The following is a 17,551-nucleotide window of genomic DNA, read 5'->3' as shown; positions in this document are numbered from 1 at the left end:
GTTCGCGAGGGCGTTATCAAAATAAATTAACATGAAGGGAAGGGGGACGGGAAGAACAAAAACTACAAAGAATGAGACGCGAACAACAAATCTAGGTTTATTTCACCCCATTCGGATGTCCTCTGAGACAAAATAAAATCGCACTTTACAATCATACAGAATTTTCAGAGTCGATCCCTGACCTCAACGTTATGAAAAATACGAATTTTATGAGTTCTCGTAGGTACGGAAAGCACCCCTCTTCAACGATCGTCGAGGCAATATTAACTATATGAAACCCTATACGTGCACTTTATATTATGATCACAAATCCCAGCGACACTGGGATAAAAAAAATCACTGAAAGGCACTTTTGAATTTATAATGCCTATTTCCCCCTAAAATGCACCAGCATTAAATAATAATAATAATAATAATAATAATAATAATAATAATAATAATACAACGATAACGACACTACTGCGCTGAGGTAGTCGAGCACACGAATCGAAAGAAACACAAGAAATCAATACAAAGCAACAACACACTCCCACACATATCCGACATACAAAAAACACAATGTAACACTTGATGAAGGCTTTATAAGTAGAGGAGCAATAGGGTTCCTGAATACGAGGCAATCAGAGTCCGCGGAGTGGGCCACGTGACTGCGCGCGATAAATTTGAATTCCACGTGCTTTCGTTTGTAAACAAAGCCACGTGATTTTTGACAGCTGACAGCTGTCAACTTTAACAAGTGACCATCACTAACTTCAGTGCTGCCATCCTTACGTCGCTAAAACTCATGGCTACTACCTTAGGCACATGGTGGGGGGCAATTTGAAATTCCAAGTGCTCTTGAGGGTCTAACCTCACTTTAATGGCTACTTGCCGTTCCCGACGCCTGAGAAGGCAAGCCTAACCTCATGGAGAGGCCTAACCTTAGTTTTATGGCTAGATACACTTCTCGACGTGGACAGTCGTTATCTTGGAGGGGCTTAACATTACAGGACGTAGTTTTACGGCGAGATGCCCTCCCCGATGCTATCTTGAGTAGTAGAACATCGATGATTATTCGGGCGTTGTTTTAAGTAGTAGAGCAATGGGGATTGACATAAGTAAGCATATGGAGGTGTCTAACTACACAGGGCCTACTTTTACGGCAAGATGCCCTTTCCGACGCCAATTGCACAAGATGGCGGCTATACACAGCTCCTTATGAGACGGCTTAATAAGTAAGCACATGGAGAAGTCTAACTACACAGAGCCGTAGTTTTGCGGCAAGATGCCCTTCTCGACGTCAACTGCATAAGATGGTGGCTGTACACAGCTCCTTATGAGACGGCTTAGGGGCTGCATGCGCAAGATTGTGGCTGCTCTTATGAAACTGCTTAGCGGCGCTTGCGCAAGATGGCGGCTATACACAGGCTCCTATGGAGAAAGATGGCGGCCATGGGCGCTTGCGCAAGATGTCGGCTATACATGGGCTATTATGGAGAAAGATGACGGGTATGGGCGATTGCGCAAGATGGCGGCTATACATGGGCTCTTATTGAGAAAGATGCCTGCTATGGCCGATTGCGCAAGATGGCTGCATTACATAGGCTATTATGCAGAAAGATGTCGCCATGGGCGATTGCACAAGATAGTGGCTATACATGAGCTGTTATAGAGAAAGATGACAGCCACGGGTGATTGCGCAAGATGGCGGATATACTTAGGCTCTTACGGAGAAAGATGCCGGCCATGTACGATTGCACAGGATGGCGGCTATACATAGGCTCTTATGGAGGAAGATGCCGGCCATGGGCGAATGCAAAGATGGCGGTTATACACAAGCTTATATGGAGAAAGCTAGCTTAGAGGCTACTGTGCAAGATGGCGGCTGCTCTTATGAGACGACTTAAGAGTGCTTTCGCAAGATGGCCTCTATACATAGGCTCTTATAGAGAAAGATGTCGACCATGGACGATTGCACAAGATGGCGTCTATACATGTGCTCTTATACAAAGAGATGACGGCAAAGGACGCTTGCGCAATATGGCAGCTATACACAAGCTTATATGGAGAAAGCTAGCTTAGAGGCTATTGAGCAAGATGGCGGCTGCTCTTATGAGAGGGCTTAAGGGAGCTTGTGCAAGATGGCGGCTATACACAGGCTCTTATGGAGAAAGCTGCCGGCCATGGGCGATTGTACAAGATGGTGGCTATACATTGGCTCTTATGAAGAAAGATGACGGCTATGGGCGATTGTGCAAGATGACGGCTACACATAGGCTCGACTGGCCTCTTATCAGGACGCCTAGTGCCATAAGAAATACATTGGTTACATTTGAGCTCCTAACAGTCGAAGAAATTATCGGATAAACATGTTTCTTGAAATTTCGGTTCGGAAATATACTATTTGAATCTGTTGGCATGGGTTATAAACATGTAGCTCATGCGGAAAGTGAAATTAAACTGAACGCCTAGTGCCATAAGAAACATATTAGTTACATTTAAGCCCCTAGCATTCGAACAAATTATCGGATAAACATGTAACATGAAATTTCGGTTCGGAATGAAACTATTTGAATCTGTTGGTCTGGGTTATAAGCATGTAGCTCATGCGGAAAGTGAGATTAAACAGAACGCCTAGTGCTATAAAAAATACATTGGTTACATTTAAGCCCCTAGCAGTCGAACAAATTATCGCATAAACATGTAGCATGAAATATAGGTTCGGAAACATATTTCAATCTGCTAGCATAGGTTATATAATCTTGTAGCTTCTGCAGAAGCGAAATTAAACAGAACGCCTATCGAGAAAGCTACCCCAGGGGCTACTGCGCAAGGTGGCGGCTATAGATAGGCTCTTTTGGACTTTTCTTCTCTGACGGGACACAGCTGCCCCACTCGTCCTCCTCCTCCTCGTTATTCTATAGCAAAAGGGCGAAAGGGCATGGGACATAGCCGCCCTTCTCTTCCTCATCTGTACAGCAAAAAGGCAGAAGGGCAAAAGCGCTGCTCCTCCTAGCAAAAGGGCAAATGGGAAAAAAGCACACCTCGTCATTTGCAGGACAAAAGGGCAAAAGGGCTCCTCTACCTGGCCACAGAGCAAAAGAGCTCCTCCTTATCCGTTTGGCAAAAGGGCACTTCCTCCTAGCAAAAGGGCTTCTCTTCCGGGCAAAACGGCAAAAGGGCTCCTCCTTTGTGTACTGCAAAAGAGCTGTGTGTGTGTGTGTCTGTGTGTGTGTCTGTGTGTGTGTGTGTGTGTGTGTGTGTGTGTGTGTGTGTGTGTGTGTAGTTTTACGATGCAGAGTAATAGTAGGCAGTGATTATTGTTTTACCGTTTATTCACATGCTACTTCATGCAGCTATCAGCTTGGAGCGGGAAGGTTCAAACCGCACTCTGAAGATGCGTTTCCGTAGTTTCTCATTTTCGCACTAGGCAAGTAATAGAACTTGTATCTTAGCTGTAATCAACTTTAGACTGTAAGCTGGGCGACGTGTTAACTGTAAGATAGTCGGTTCAAACTGTAATGTTAATCGTGGTAGTGGTGGTTATTATTTTAAGAGAAATGTAACGTTTAATTCCGTACTTTGTACATCGATTATAAACATTGTGTGTTCTAAATATTTCTTGTAAGTGTCGATACCGTCATATTTCCAATCCCTCTCACAACTCATTTTATCTGCAGAATAGTAGTGATTATTGATTTAAAAGAAAGTACACTTCTATTCCTCTCCCTTGTAAACAAAGTTTCAATCGCATAAATTTTATACTGTAAGAACAGGGTTTGAATCATTAATTTTTCTCCTTATCACAATATGATGTAGAACAAAGTTATCCCCTGCTAAGTAGTAAAATAATTTTATCTCCATAGAAGTATGATTTTTTATTCTGTTACGGTAACTAAATCACTATACAGAATTTTTTCTCTGTTGCATGTGTTCGAATCAGGCAAAATCGAACTTTTGAGAACAAAATTATCCCCTGCTATGTAGTAATCATTTTATCTGCAGTAATTAAAAAGTACAACTTTACGTCGAATAGTTATATATAACATTTGCAATTCCATGTGTGCGCGCTGATTGCATAGAAGTGCGTTTGTATCAACAGAGAGATTCATCTTATAATGCAGATTTGAAAGTCTCATAATGTTATGCGTTATGAGGTTTACTGTTCTAAACACTAATTGTAAACACGTTTTCGTCTTGTTCTACAATTAATTCCAGTGTTTGCTAATTGTAACTTCACTTGTCATCACTGCAGTGATTAAGAAGTATGTCGGATAGAGATATACAATATATGCAATTCTATGTGTGTGCGTTGATTGCATACGAGTGCGATTGTATCAGCAGAGAGATTAATCTTATAATATTTTGCGTTATAACTCTTTCTGTTCTGAACTGTAATAGCCAACATGTTTGGCCTTGTTCTGCAATAAATTCTAGTGTGCGGTAATTGTAACTTGTCTTGATGAATAGAAACATACAGCAGAGTAGCGATAAAAATTTTCTCTTTAATAGTCAACACGTTTTGTTGACTAGATTGAACCGGTTTTGTCTTGTCGGAGACAGCATTTGCTTATCCTACAATATTTTTGCATGCTGAAAAAGAATTACCTTCTCCTTACCGCCTCCTCCTCCTACCGCTTCCTCCTCAGTCGAAAAACATATGTGACGAGGACAACGCTACGTAACGTAAGTATATTTCTTTGTAATGTAACGTTCAATTCAGGAAGGCATCTGTCCGTAGAAGGAGGGATTGAGCTAACCTCAGTAACTGTAAGGAGGAGTTCTTTTGCCACGAGAAGCCCTTTTGCACGAAGGAGGAGCCCGTTTGCCCTTTTGCCAGGAGGAAGAGCTCTTTTTCCATGCACATAAGGAGGAGCCCTTCTGCCCTTTTTCCAGGAAGGGAAGCGCTTTTCCTCTTTTGCTAGGATAAAGTGCCCTTTTGCCAAACGGATAAGGAGGAGCCCATTTGACGTTTTGCCAGGAAGAGGAGCCCTTTTTCCCTACAAATTAGGAGGAGGTGCCCTTTTTGCCCATTTCCCTTTTTTGCTAGGAGGAGGAGCCTTTTTGCCCTTCTGCCCTTTTGCCCTTTTTCTATACAGATAAGGAGGAGGAGGGCGGCTGTTTCCCATGCCTTTTTGCCCTTTTGCTGTAGAATAACGAGGAGGAGGAGGACGAGGAGGGCAGCTGTGTCCCGTGCCCTTTTGCCTTTTCACTATACGCATGAGCAGGAGGAGGAGGAGGAGGCAGCTGTGTCCCGTCAGAGAAGAAAAGTCCAAAAGAGCCTATGTATAGCCGCCATCTTGCGCAGTAGCCCTTGGGATAGCTTTCTCAATAGGCGTTCTGTTTCATTTCGCTCCTGCATAAGCTACAAGATTATGACCTATGCCAACAGATTGAAATAATGTGTTTCCGATCCGATATTTCATGTTACATGTTTATGCGATAATTTATTCGACTGCTAGGGGCTTAAGTGTAACCAATGTATTCCTTATAGCACTAGGCGTGCTGTTTAATTTCACTTTCCGCATGAGCTACATGCTTATAACCCAGGCCAACAGATTCAAATAGTATATTTCCGAACAGAAATTTCAAGTTACATGTTTATCCGATAATTTGTTCGACTGCTAGGAGCTCAAATGTATCCAATGTATTTCCTATGGCACTAGGCGTCCTGATATGAGGCCATGTATAGTCGAGCCTATTTATAGCCGTCATCTTGCACAATCGCCCATAGCCGTCATCTTTCTCCATAAGAGCCCCTGTATAGCCGCCATCTTGTACAATCGCCCATGGCCGGCATCTTTCTCCATAAGAGCCTGTTTATATAGCCGCCATCTTGCGCAAGCTTCCTTAAGACATCTCATAAGAGCAGCCGCCATCATGCGCAGTAGCCTCTAAGCTAGCTTTCCGCATATAAGTTTGTGTATAGCTGCCATCTTGCGCAAGCGCCCTTTGCCGTCATCTCATTGTATAAGACCCCATGTATAGTCTAAATCTTGTGCAATCGCCCATGGCCGGCATCTTTCTCCATAAGAGCCTATGTATAGCCGCCATCTTGCGGAAGCGCCCATGGCCGGCATCATACTCCATAATAGCCTATGTATAGCCGCCATCTTCCGCAATCGCCCGTAGCCGTCATCGTTCTCCATATGAAGCCCCATATAGACGCAATCTTCCGCAAGCGCCGCTAGGCCGTCTCGTAAGAGCAGCCGCCATCTTGCGCATGCAGCCCCTAAGCCGACTCATAAGGAGCTGTGTATAGCCGCCATCTTATGCAATTGGCGTCGGGAAGGGCATCTTGCCGTGAAACTACGGCCCTGTGTAGTTAGACTTCTCCATGTACTTACTTATTAAGCCGTCTCATAAGGAGCTGTGTATAGCCGCCATCTTGTGCAATTGGCGTCAGGAAGGTCATCTCGCCGTAAAACGACATCCCGTAAGATTAAGCCCCTCCAAGATAACGACTGTCCACGTCGAGAAGGGTATCTAGCCGTAAAACTAAGGTTAGGCCCCTCCATGAGGTTATGCTTGATCTCTTAGGCGTCGGGAAGGGCAAGTAGCCATTTAAGTGAGGTTGGACCCCTCAAGAGCACGTGGAATTTCAAATTGCCCGCCACCACGTGCCTAAGGTAGTAGCCATGAAGTTTAGCGACGTAAAGATGGCAGCACTGAGGGTTTCGATGGTCACTTGTTTAAAGATGACAGGTGTCAGCTGTCAAAAAGCACGTGGCTTTTTTTACAAACAAGAGCACGTGGCTTTGTTTGCAAGCAAAAGCGCGTGAAATTCAAATTTCGCGCGCATCTAATTTTAACTTCCCGTGCGCAGTCACGTGACCCGCTCCGCGGCTTCTAATAGGCTCGTATTCAGGAACCCTACTGCTCCTGTATTATCCTACAACTACCTGGAACGTGGTTGCGTGGCCGACCTGTCCACATGGGAGGGGATTCGAACATGTGACCTCCCGGTAACTCAAGTTGGGGTAGGTGAATAATCCCTCACTAAAACATTATCACCCGGCGAGTTGGGCGTGCAGTTAGGGGCGCGCGGCTGTGAGCTTGCAACCGGGAGATAGTGGGTTCGAATCCCATTGTCGGCAGCCCTGAAGATGGTTTAACGCGATTTCTCATTTTCACACCAGGCAAATGCTGGGGCTGTACCTTAATTAAATCCACGGCTGCTTCCTTCTCACTCCTAGGCCTTTCCTATCCCATCGTCGCCATAAGACCTATCTGTGTCGGTGCGACGTAAAACCACTAGCAAAAAGAAACAGGATCAGCTACGTAACCTAATAGGGTATTACCGACTTATCCTTATTTAATTCTAGTTAGACATTTCTTAATGGCTTCTATTCCTTCACCTAGTAGCAAATAACATCACTGTGTGTTTGTCAGAACCAAGGCTCTCCATCAGCTGTTTCTTTGTATACATTTAAAGGGACACTTCCTCGTATCTGGCCTGTCTATTTCCTTTCAACCCAGAACATATTTTCTCCAGCTGACTAACATTCCAGCCCCATTTGCGATAGACTTTGCCAATATTTGCTATTTGCTTTACGTCCACACGACCCTATCTAATTTTGGGACTCACGTCCTATCTTGAACTAGAGGGAACGTTCATCAACCTTAAGACCACCTTCACAGTGTAACGGTTAGGGATATTGGCTACCGTCATCAGAGGCTTAGGTTCGATTTCTGGTACTGCCAAAAATTTAAGATTGCCAGGAGGGCTTGTATGTGATTAAAGAAAAGGCACATGCTGATCAACTTCTTTAGGGATATAAAGAGCTGCAAGAAGACGTAAATTTAGCCTGACTCTATCCAAGGGGATTCAATTCCTGGCCGGGTTGGATTTAAACCTTTAAGGTTATATCCTTTCGTTCAGGAAATGGGTGTTAGTGCCGTCATCAACGCTAGATTTACGGCCTATTTACGGCCCCGTCCTCGCAGACGCGCTGGTCGTCCGTGGATGTCAACGCGTAAGACCTATACCAGGGCACTGTGGAGGCTATACGCTATTACTATCAATGTTATAACCCTTAAAAGGGAAAATTATGCAAGTGGTGTAGAGATATGATACTGGTTGGCATTCTGTGACATTAAGTCAGATACACACTCGTAAAGAATGATATCCAGCACAAATTGTTGAACTTTTATACACGATTTTATACCGATTTTCTGCTTAGGGCTGTTTCATTATGCTGAATTTACTTCTGAGAAAAGCAGATATTAGTTTTTTCGGATTCAAGACTCATGCAACTCAGGTGGCTGACTTGGTGCGCTGCCTCTCTCATATCAGGGAGCTTCGCACTTGGTCTCACAAGGCTGGCTGAACTCTGTTCAACCCATCAGCCTAGATTTAAAATCCCTGGACGAGTCGGAGCCAGCGGGTAACGGACAAATACGCTACCACGGGGCTGGTGTCAACCCGTTCCCTTGATACGATGTAGTGTAGAACTTTCACAATGTGTGTGTTTTTTGGAATAATCATAAAAAGCTGTAGAATCATGAGAACATATGAAAGAAAATATAAGGATTATGTGAAATTACGGGAGACTTCCGCTCACAATGATAATTGAGGGAATTTAATGAGAAGATTTGTGGAAGTATAAGACATTTAATAATCCAGTTTATTGGCAAAGTGCAGCAGTCGCTTAAGTGGAAGATTATTATTGGTACTGAGCCGTATCCTACCGGCCCATAATAATAATTAGAGTATTATTTGACCCAATATGTAAAATTTATTCATAAAAGTTACAGTCTAACATGTTAAAGCATCGTATCCCAAGATAGTTGATACCGGATGTTGAGCAAGACAGTGAGTCGCTGGACATTGCTTCATATTTCCGTATGACCGTGAGAAAGGATGGCGTAACCAAGCGCTGGCAAGGATCGACACGTGTAGTAGATGCTGACCAAGCAATATATTTCAGCCAATGGGAAATTGAGGACTTGGGAAACATGGAGGCTACACCGCGCCAAATCTTAATTCCAAAATGACCAACGTGCTCAGTTGCTAAAGTCAGTTTCTGTAGGTAATCGATTTTCCACAGTTTCAGAAGTCAGATATATTTGGAAATGTAATATAAAAATTGGTGGAAGAGATTTGCTGGTGTTTGAGCTGTGTTTTGTAAATATATCACAATAAGTATTGCGTCATCATATATGACGAATTCTCTGATTGGTGGTTGGTTCAGACACCCGGGAACCCGAGTATTATTGGCGTCACCGAAGCCTCCTCAGTAACCTTAGCTCTGGAGAGCGTCACTCTGTGTTAAATGCTTGGAGAGTGCGGAAGCACAAACTCTGATTGGTGATCGTGGTTAACGTGGTGTTATTCCAGTAACAGTAACTGGTTCTCAATGATACTTTAAATTGTGCAGTTGGAAGATTTTACTGTTCTTGAGTAAATGGAATAGTATATTTTGGCAGAGTTTAATTTCAATATATAAAGACGGTGTTTAGTGACCGCTGAGTAACAAGTGTAGTGGAAACGTGCTATTGTTTCACTATTCCGCGACGGGCGCGTTTCGCGATGAACTTCCGTGGCGCACCGTGTGCTGCTTTTTAAACTGTATTCTCACCCTTTAAGTGAAGTGTATTATAATTATATCAGTGTGTTTAGCTGATCTTGTAAAGAGAAAGGGTATTTCGGCTCGTAGCATTGAGCAGCGAAGATATTGTCAACCAAAGTCTTCTGTGTTCCAGAGAATATTTCCAGCAAGATGATAGCTACAACCGTAGAAGAAGGAAGTGTATTCCCACATGCTAATACTGTGATTGACATGGAGTAGATCACTAAATTAGCAGGGATGTAAGCTGCTATCCTGGTATCTCGAGAGTCGTCATGTAAATACAGTAAGGCGCATGTGTTATTTATGGCATGATATATAAATTATGTTAAGGTACTAGGGCAGTGTAGATAGGACTTTTAATTTCATGAAAAGTAAGCCTGACGGCATGTATTGGTTTGATTTTGTGATTATGATAGTTTCGGATACGAGAGTAATGCATGTTTATTTTATTTTCATTTTGCTTTATGATTAGATGTTTGGGAAAATGAGGGATTGATAGGATCAGTTGTTGTTTATTTGTGCATGCTACTTAGCGTAGGATATTCCGAGTTTTCCTTAAATATATGCTAGAAGGGCTAGATTGACAGGTTCATCTTTGTACAACGTTAAACACGTATTAGTTCATTTTATTTCGGTTATTCAGAGAGACAGGTATAGCTATTCTGCATGATGCATGGTTTTACAGAAGCTGATTGAAGGAGCTGCAGAATGTCGTTGTTAAAATAAGATCTTTGAGTTAAGTTGGATTCTGTTTTACCTGATGGTCTGTAAAGGACACGAACTGAGTCTCATAATGTGGAAGGCCAATGGGATTTATGAGAAATAATGAGATAAAAATTGCATGCCGAATTATAATGTATTGATGCAGGATGATTGTATGCCTGACAAGAGAAAGAATATTGTGCAGATGTGTGTGCCTGCTAAGTGTCTTCTGAGTGTATATTGTGATCAGAATGGACAGTATTAATTCCAGACTATTGAGTCTGATGATATTCAATGGTAAAAGCATGCTAAGAAGGTATGAACGTACGTGAGTTTCCGTGTAGCCGGCGAAAGGCGTTATCTCATGGCAAGCTGATTTCTGGCCTGTGTTTATTTGTAGGTGTGAAGGAGACGATACTTCCTTATGACCGCCCCGGGAGACAGAATCTAAACTTTAGATTAGTGTTGAGTTCAACATTTCTTTTCAGCTCGTAATCTACCCGGAAGTACATGACGGATGACCGCGCAGTTAAGCGCCCGAATGCAGCAGAAGGAGGCAATGTTGCCCATTGCTTTCTTCATGATATCAAGGGTTATTTATATGTCTTTTCCCTTACAGGATGATATTTTACATCGTTATTTGTGATTCTATACCCTGTCTCGTTGTTTTTTAAAGGGAACAGCCCGAGTGCTGAAATATTGTTGGTTTATCTAGTTCTGTCCAGATCTTTTGCAGTGAACTGGGATTCACATTAGAATCAGTGTAGCATTTAAGATTTTACTCGATATCCGATGTATATATATATGTGTTTAGTTTGATTATTTGTATTGTTGTAAATACAGTATAGGATTTGCCCCTAGTATTTTGCATAACTTACATAGCGTCCATTGCGTCTTAATTATTTTCCTTTTCGTCATAACTTTTCTTTATTATGTAATTTCTATTTAACAGTTGTACTTCGGTGACTCTCGGATTTAACTTAAATTTGGAAACCGTATCGTTGTGATGCGATAGTGTGAAACTCCACACGGAAATACCACATGTCAGTGTTTGCGTACACTTGTTGCCATAAAATATAAACATTGGACTATTAGAAGAAGCTCAGTCTTGATGTATATAAGTGTTCTTTGTTGAAGTTGATTTTGATGTCAAATTTGGTATTATCATTCAAGTAACGTTCTAACTTTGACTTATTTCTAATATTTTGAGTTCATTTTTTTACAAATTATTTTTTAATTTAATTGTTTTCTCGTAATATGATCGGGGATATTTATCAATAAATCCATCTTACCCCTATGATTGTTTCTCATTCGTGTTATACCTCCATGTCCTGTCATTGATTGATATTTTAGTGTAGAACTTCGACTTTTTATCCTGACCCAACCGACAACCAACCCACTCTCTGCCCAACCCTGAGTTAGTCGGATGTTCATACAGGAATGGAGGCATCGTCCTAGAGGGTATTTACCCCTGGGTGCGGTACAGTACCACACCAGAGAAGAGTATACCCATATCAACTTTAGGAGATCATGTGTCCAGAAATGTCATTGTCATAGGTCCTAAGACGCTTGCAAGTAACCGCAGACCTCGGGTTCCAATCCCAGTGCCTTCGGGTTAACTTTTCGCTTGGATTACCACGTGGTGATAGCAAGGGTATCCGACCTTAACACTCCAATCAGAGCCTATATTGAGCCTGGTTGCTCCACCGACCACATGTAAACTTGGTAATGGAACGTTGGATAAACAAATTGTACAGTAGAATGTGTCTTCTTTTCTGAACCATCAGCGCAAGAGAAGAGGAGCTCAGGGAAGATAAACAAGAAAACTGTCATCCTTGCAACAATGAATTTACTTCCCTTTGTCAAATTAAGGTTTATCAAGAAAAGAATGTTTATACTTACTAAATTTATACCAATCTCAAGTTCCCAGCGACTGAAATCAGAAATTCCAGCACAGTTGATGACGATGTCGAGTCCCTTGAATGTATCAAACGTCTTTTTAAAAGCAGCTGTAAACATAAGCATATGCTATTAACTACAATTAAATAACATATAACAACTAGCCATTAAAGGTATTCATTGGAATACTTGGCAACTTGATTGAACAAGTTGCTTTTGAATGAGATCAGTAATTTACATTAGGGGATGCAATTACTGCCTTCAACAATCAGTGTGAGTAGACTGCAGACAAGGTGCTGCCAAGTAGATATTCTACTTTCCACGGCTTTGAATAATTAATTCTGTAACATAAAACAATGGTAATAAAACAAGTAAATATTTAAATGATACTGCACCTGTCCAGGGCTTCAGTGCATAATCATGAGATTTTCCTAACTTGCTGACTAAATTTACAAACATATAAATCTGCATTTAACTTGTAAAATCCGAATATCTGCATTTAAAATGGAAATTATGAAAAATAACATTCATTAAATAAAATACACACTCGTCGAACCCTGTACTCACACTTATTTCTTACCTGCTTACTTACACATACGTTATTTGAAGGGCGCCACTCAGTACAGCAATAATAGAATGAGACTCTTGACTATCTCTAGGGTGTGGGGTAATAAGCTTACTTTTGACAACATACCATATAAGTTCTGGGAAGAGGAGATTGGCGTTCGGTTTCCCCATTAATTTTGAGGTTAAGATATTTTACTTTCATTGAAATAAAACTATGAATTCGTTTGATAGAACAATATATATTCTTTAAATAATATATCAAAAATAGTGAGTCTTTTTGCGATAAAACAGATGAGAATATGAAATTATGACATTGTAACTGAAAGAAACTAGGCATGAATTTGAATTCTTCTTGACCGGACATTTAACAATTTATACGAAATATTTCCCTCACTGATTCACTTGACTGTACCTTCAACACTTTTAGTGTAATTACGACGTATTCCTTTGATCTGGTGTTTACTGTAGATGTGTCACGCCTAATGTGGTGATACATCCTTGTGACTGCTTCTTCTCCATATCATCTGACTTCTTTGTAAGTCAATATGGTATTACCTCTTGGCAGGTCCAGGGTTGCCCTCTCTGACTTCATGGTAAACCCTTGCGTCCGTGTCTTCAACTGAGTGAGCGACCAACCTTTTGGTCTCACTCTCTCAATGACCAATAATTAATGGCTCACTGAGTCTTCACCATCTCTCGTTCACACTCGTTCTCTGACCAACTAAGGCCTCTTGATCTAGTAGACTTCTTCACTGTACTGCATCCGTATAACTAATGACTGACGCTACAATATGCACCCACCTTATATAGGCGTTGGTTGACACAGCTACGTAATCTCCAGAAATAACAATGACATACTCCCACCTACGCGACAGATATTACATCCAGTGGTGAAATAGCCGGGGGCGGCTGACTCTCTGAGCGCATATCTAAATAAATACGATGCCGTAGCCATGAAGTGGCGATGACTTGGCAGAATCGCCAGTGGTATAGCAATATAACAACGTCACTTCCAATCTCTGATATATACAACAATTCTCACTGTACAGGTATTGAGTGTTATTCTACACATACGTATATATGCATACATCTAAGTACAATCTTGCAAGCAACAGGCAATTGCAAAATCGAATTGAATAAAACGGATAATTACAATAATAATAACAATATCACAGATAACTTAATAATACGGACATAATAATAATAATAATAATAATAATAATAATAATAATAATAATAATAATAATAATAATAATAATACAGATAAATAATAAAAATACAGATATCATCTTGTAACGGGATTTGAACCGTTACAATTCGCCTCCCTCATAAATAAATCGAAGAACAAAGAATCGATTGATTTATGAACAACATAATATAAATATAACACTGACACATATAAACACTTTAAATGAGTATACAACAATAATTTTCTTTTTCGACATTCATACATTTTATAAAATATCACAAATATGAGAATTTTCTCGCACATTGTCATCGCAGTTAACTGTCCAGTGTCCCATTCTCATACAATTCACAAGAGCATAGCCCTTAATTTAACACACACAAATAATTTTCAATCAATATACAACATTCTTCTCCTTTTTTAACATATCAAAACATTTTGTGAAATATCACTTATATGAGAACTTTTCTCGCATATTGTTATCGCTGATAACTGTCCAATGTCCTGTTCTCCTTTTTTTGTCACACAGAACATGACAATGTAGCACGTATTCTTCCAATACACCAATACGACACTTGGTTCACACGCAAATTCATATATGTGAGCTTTATTTTGCCAGTTTCTCACAAAAATTAATCATCTTATTCTTATCTCAACAAATCTCACGTGACGTACTTCTTCAAATTCCTAATGTTATAAGTACCGACAATCTTCCCTTCCTGATCTTTTAAGGAATATGCACACTTCCCGATACGGTTCACAATAGTGAAATACCCCTGATACAAAAGAAAGAATTTAGACATAATTCCTGCCTCTTCAGATGATGGGAATGGAACTCTGAGTAGCACCTTGTCACCCAAACTGAATTCGTCCAATTTTGCCCTTTTCTGCTGGCGAATACGTTTATTGCCTGCTTTGATTAAATTTTCCCTAGCCAGCTGGATACAATAATCCTTAGATTTTCCCTCTCCCAAGTCTAAGCCTAGCATACTTGCAATATGATCGGTTGGCTTCCTACCAAAATGAATTTCATACGGCGTACATCCCGTAGACTCGTGTAACGTAGTGTTACACCATCGTCCTACATCACCCAATCGTGAAAACCACGAACTGTCCTTATCATGTACGTATGCTCTGAATATTCTCCCGATCTCTCTCATGACCCGCTCGACCATATTACCTTGTGGGTATCGAATAGACGAATATATGGCCTTAACACCCAGTTCATTCAACTTGGTAGTCCATATCTTTGAACTGAACTGACTGCCGTGATCTGATAATATTCTGAGTGGACATCCAAACTCAGGAATATATCTGTCAATAACCTGCTTTAGGCAACCCCTTCCCGTAGCTTTTCTCAGGGGATACATTTTGACATATTTGCTGAAGGCATCAATCAAAACGAACACATACCGGTATCCATACCGAGATTTTACTAGTTGCCCGAACAGATCTACGCATATAAGTTGGCCTGGCTTGTCTACAATGACTGCTTGCCGTGGACCCTCTAACGTCCTGTTAGGATGCTTACTACGTTGACATAGATCACAGGTCGCAAGTAATTTCCTAATACTCCTTCCCATATTCTTCCACACAAAATTCCCTTGAATAGCATAAAGAACCTTGTTTGCCCCAAAATGACCGAGTTCTTTGTGATAATACCAAATCATGTCTTCCTGTAATGCCTTTGGTACACAAACTTTAAATTCCCCAGAATGACACTTCCTTGACAGGAAACCACTACTTAGTTTATATTCATGTTTACCTTTCTTCACAAGAACATCTGCCTCCTTATCTCTTAACCAGGTCAGGATAACATTCATCTCATCGTCCCTCTCCTGTTCCACCATGAGATGACGTAATCGATCTCGTTCTGTCATGTTGTCCGTCACATTACCCACACATACCAGTATTCCTTCTCGTATATCTACATACCTTGACTCAGTATTGCCTGATAAATTCCTACTGAGGAAATCGGCTAAGACATTATCTTTACCTTTAATATGTCTAATAGTGAAGTCATATTCACTGATAGCTAAAATCCACCTTGTCATTCTATTACTTGTTAACTTACATGTTTTAATAAATACTAATGCCTGATGATCTGTCCATATCTCAAACTTATTCCCTAATACATACATCCTAAATTTGCTTAATGAATAGATAATAGCCAAGAACTCAATTTCCGTGATGGTATACCTTTTTTCAGTCAAGCTGAGTCCCCGACTCGCCAAAGAAACAATACCCAAATTTCCTTCGTCATCCCTCTGACACAAACATCCGGAAATGCCCTTTTCTGACGCATCGGTCATGAGTACAAACTCGCGATTAGGCATAGGGTATTTTAACATAACGGCATCATTAAAACCTTCCTTCAGCCTAAGAAATGCCTCATCATGTTCAACTGTCCACTTCCATTTAGCTCCACCTTTCAATAAGCCTCTGAATGGCTCTAACAACGCTGCATATTGGATGACAAAACGTCTAAAATAATTACAAACCCCTAAAAATGATTTTAACTGTTTACTATAACGTGGAGGGCTCGTGTTGTTAATCTTCTCTAATCTCGTTTGTTCTGGTTTTACCACCTGTGCAGATACAGTGTACCCCAAAATGTAATCTGTTGTGTGCAAAATGTTGACTTATCCAGTTTTAATGTGAAGCCTCCCTCTCTGACTTTCTGTAAGACTATGTTCAAATGTTCCATATGTTCTTCAAAAGTGTGAGATGCTATTACTACGTCATCAATGTACATTGTAACAAAATCCCCTGTATTCCGACCTGAAACTCTGGACATAGCACGAATCAACGCTGCGGAAGAGGTTTTCGTACCAAAAGGGACTCTAGCAAATTGATACAAACAATTCTTATATGCGAAAGCTGTGAGAGGTCTGTCCTCTCTTCTGAGGGGAATTTGCCAAAATGAAGAAGACAAATCCATGATGGAAAACCATGTTTTTCCTTCAAAACGCTGAATGAGTTCTTCCACTGTTTCAGGCCTCTGTTGGTCTGCCTCAATCCTCTGATTCATAAGCCTGGCGTCAATACACAGCCTGACTGACCCGTCCTTCTTGGCAACGATAATTAAAGGATTAATACTATGGCTACAAGATGGTTCAATTATTCCGTAATCCAGCATAATGTTTATCTGTTCTTCGACAGCACCAGCATATTTGAGTGGAATGGGGTACTTAGGTCCCACAAATGATGAATGGTCATGTACAACAAACTTGTGTTCATATACATGTATTCTTCCTGGCTTATCACTAAATACATCTCGATGCTCACCTAACATCGAACACAACTGTTCCTCCTGTAATTCACTCAAATTACTTCTCGCCACTGTCTCATACAGACTATCCCTTGGATCCTGTCTTATGCACAAGTGACACACGTCAAAACATCTCCTCTCACTAGGAACACCTTCACTCACGTCCCGAATACCTTTACCAGAACACACGTTATCAACACTTACCTCAGACCCTTCATAATTCACACATACTTGTTTGCTAGTCTTCCCCAGGACAAACACACACTACCCGAATCAAAGTCTATTCTAGCTCCATGATTTGCAAGCCAGTCAGCTCCTAAAATAACTGAATACACCAGATTTGGCACAACAAGGCATGGTTGAAAGTTGCATTCA

At 41.0% G+C, this 17,551-nt stretch overlaps 1 protein-coding gene across 4 annotated transcripts in view; it reads right to left on the bottom strand.

The window, feature by feature from the left end:
- The window catches only part of LOC136874031 (15-hydroxyprostaglandin dehydrogenase [NAD(+)]), an 80,979-nt gene that overhangs the window by 21,512 nt on the left and 41,916 nt on the right, over positions 1-17,551 (bottom strand). For all 4 annotated transcript variants that reach the window (XM_067147522.2, XM_067147523.2, XM_067147521.2 and 1 more), the window contains exon 4: positions 12,156-12,262. In XM_067147522.2, coding sequence (XP_067003623.2) covers positions 12,156-12,262 — 107 coding nt within the window. The remainder of the gene's footprint in view (positions 1-12,155; positions 12,263-17,551) is intronic.

This window comes from Anabrus simplex, chromosome 5 (assembly GCF_040414725.1).
Source record: "Anabrus simplex isolate iqAnaSimp1 chromosome 5, ASM4041472v1, whole genome shotgun sequence".
Lineage (NCBI taxonomy): Eukaryota > Metazoa > Arthropoda > Insecta > Orthoptera > Tettigoniidae > Anabrus > Anabrus simplex.
Note: the sequence above shows the minus strand (reverse complement) of the source record. Positions and strands in the feature narration are given on the sequence as shown.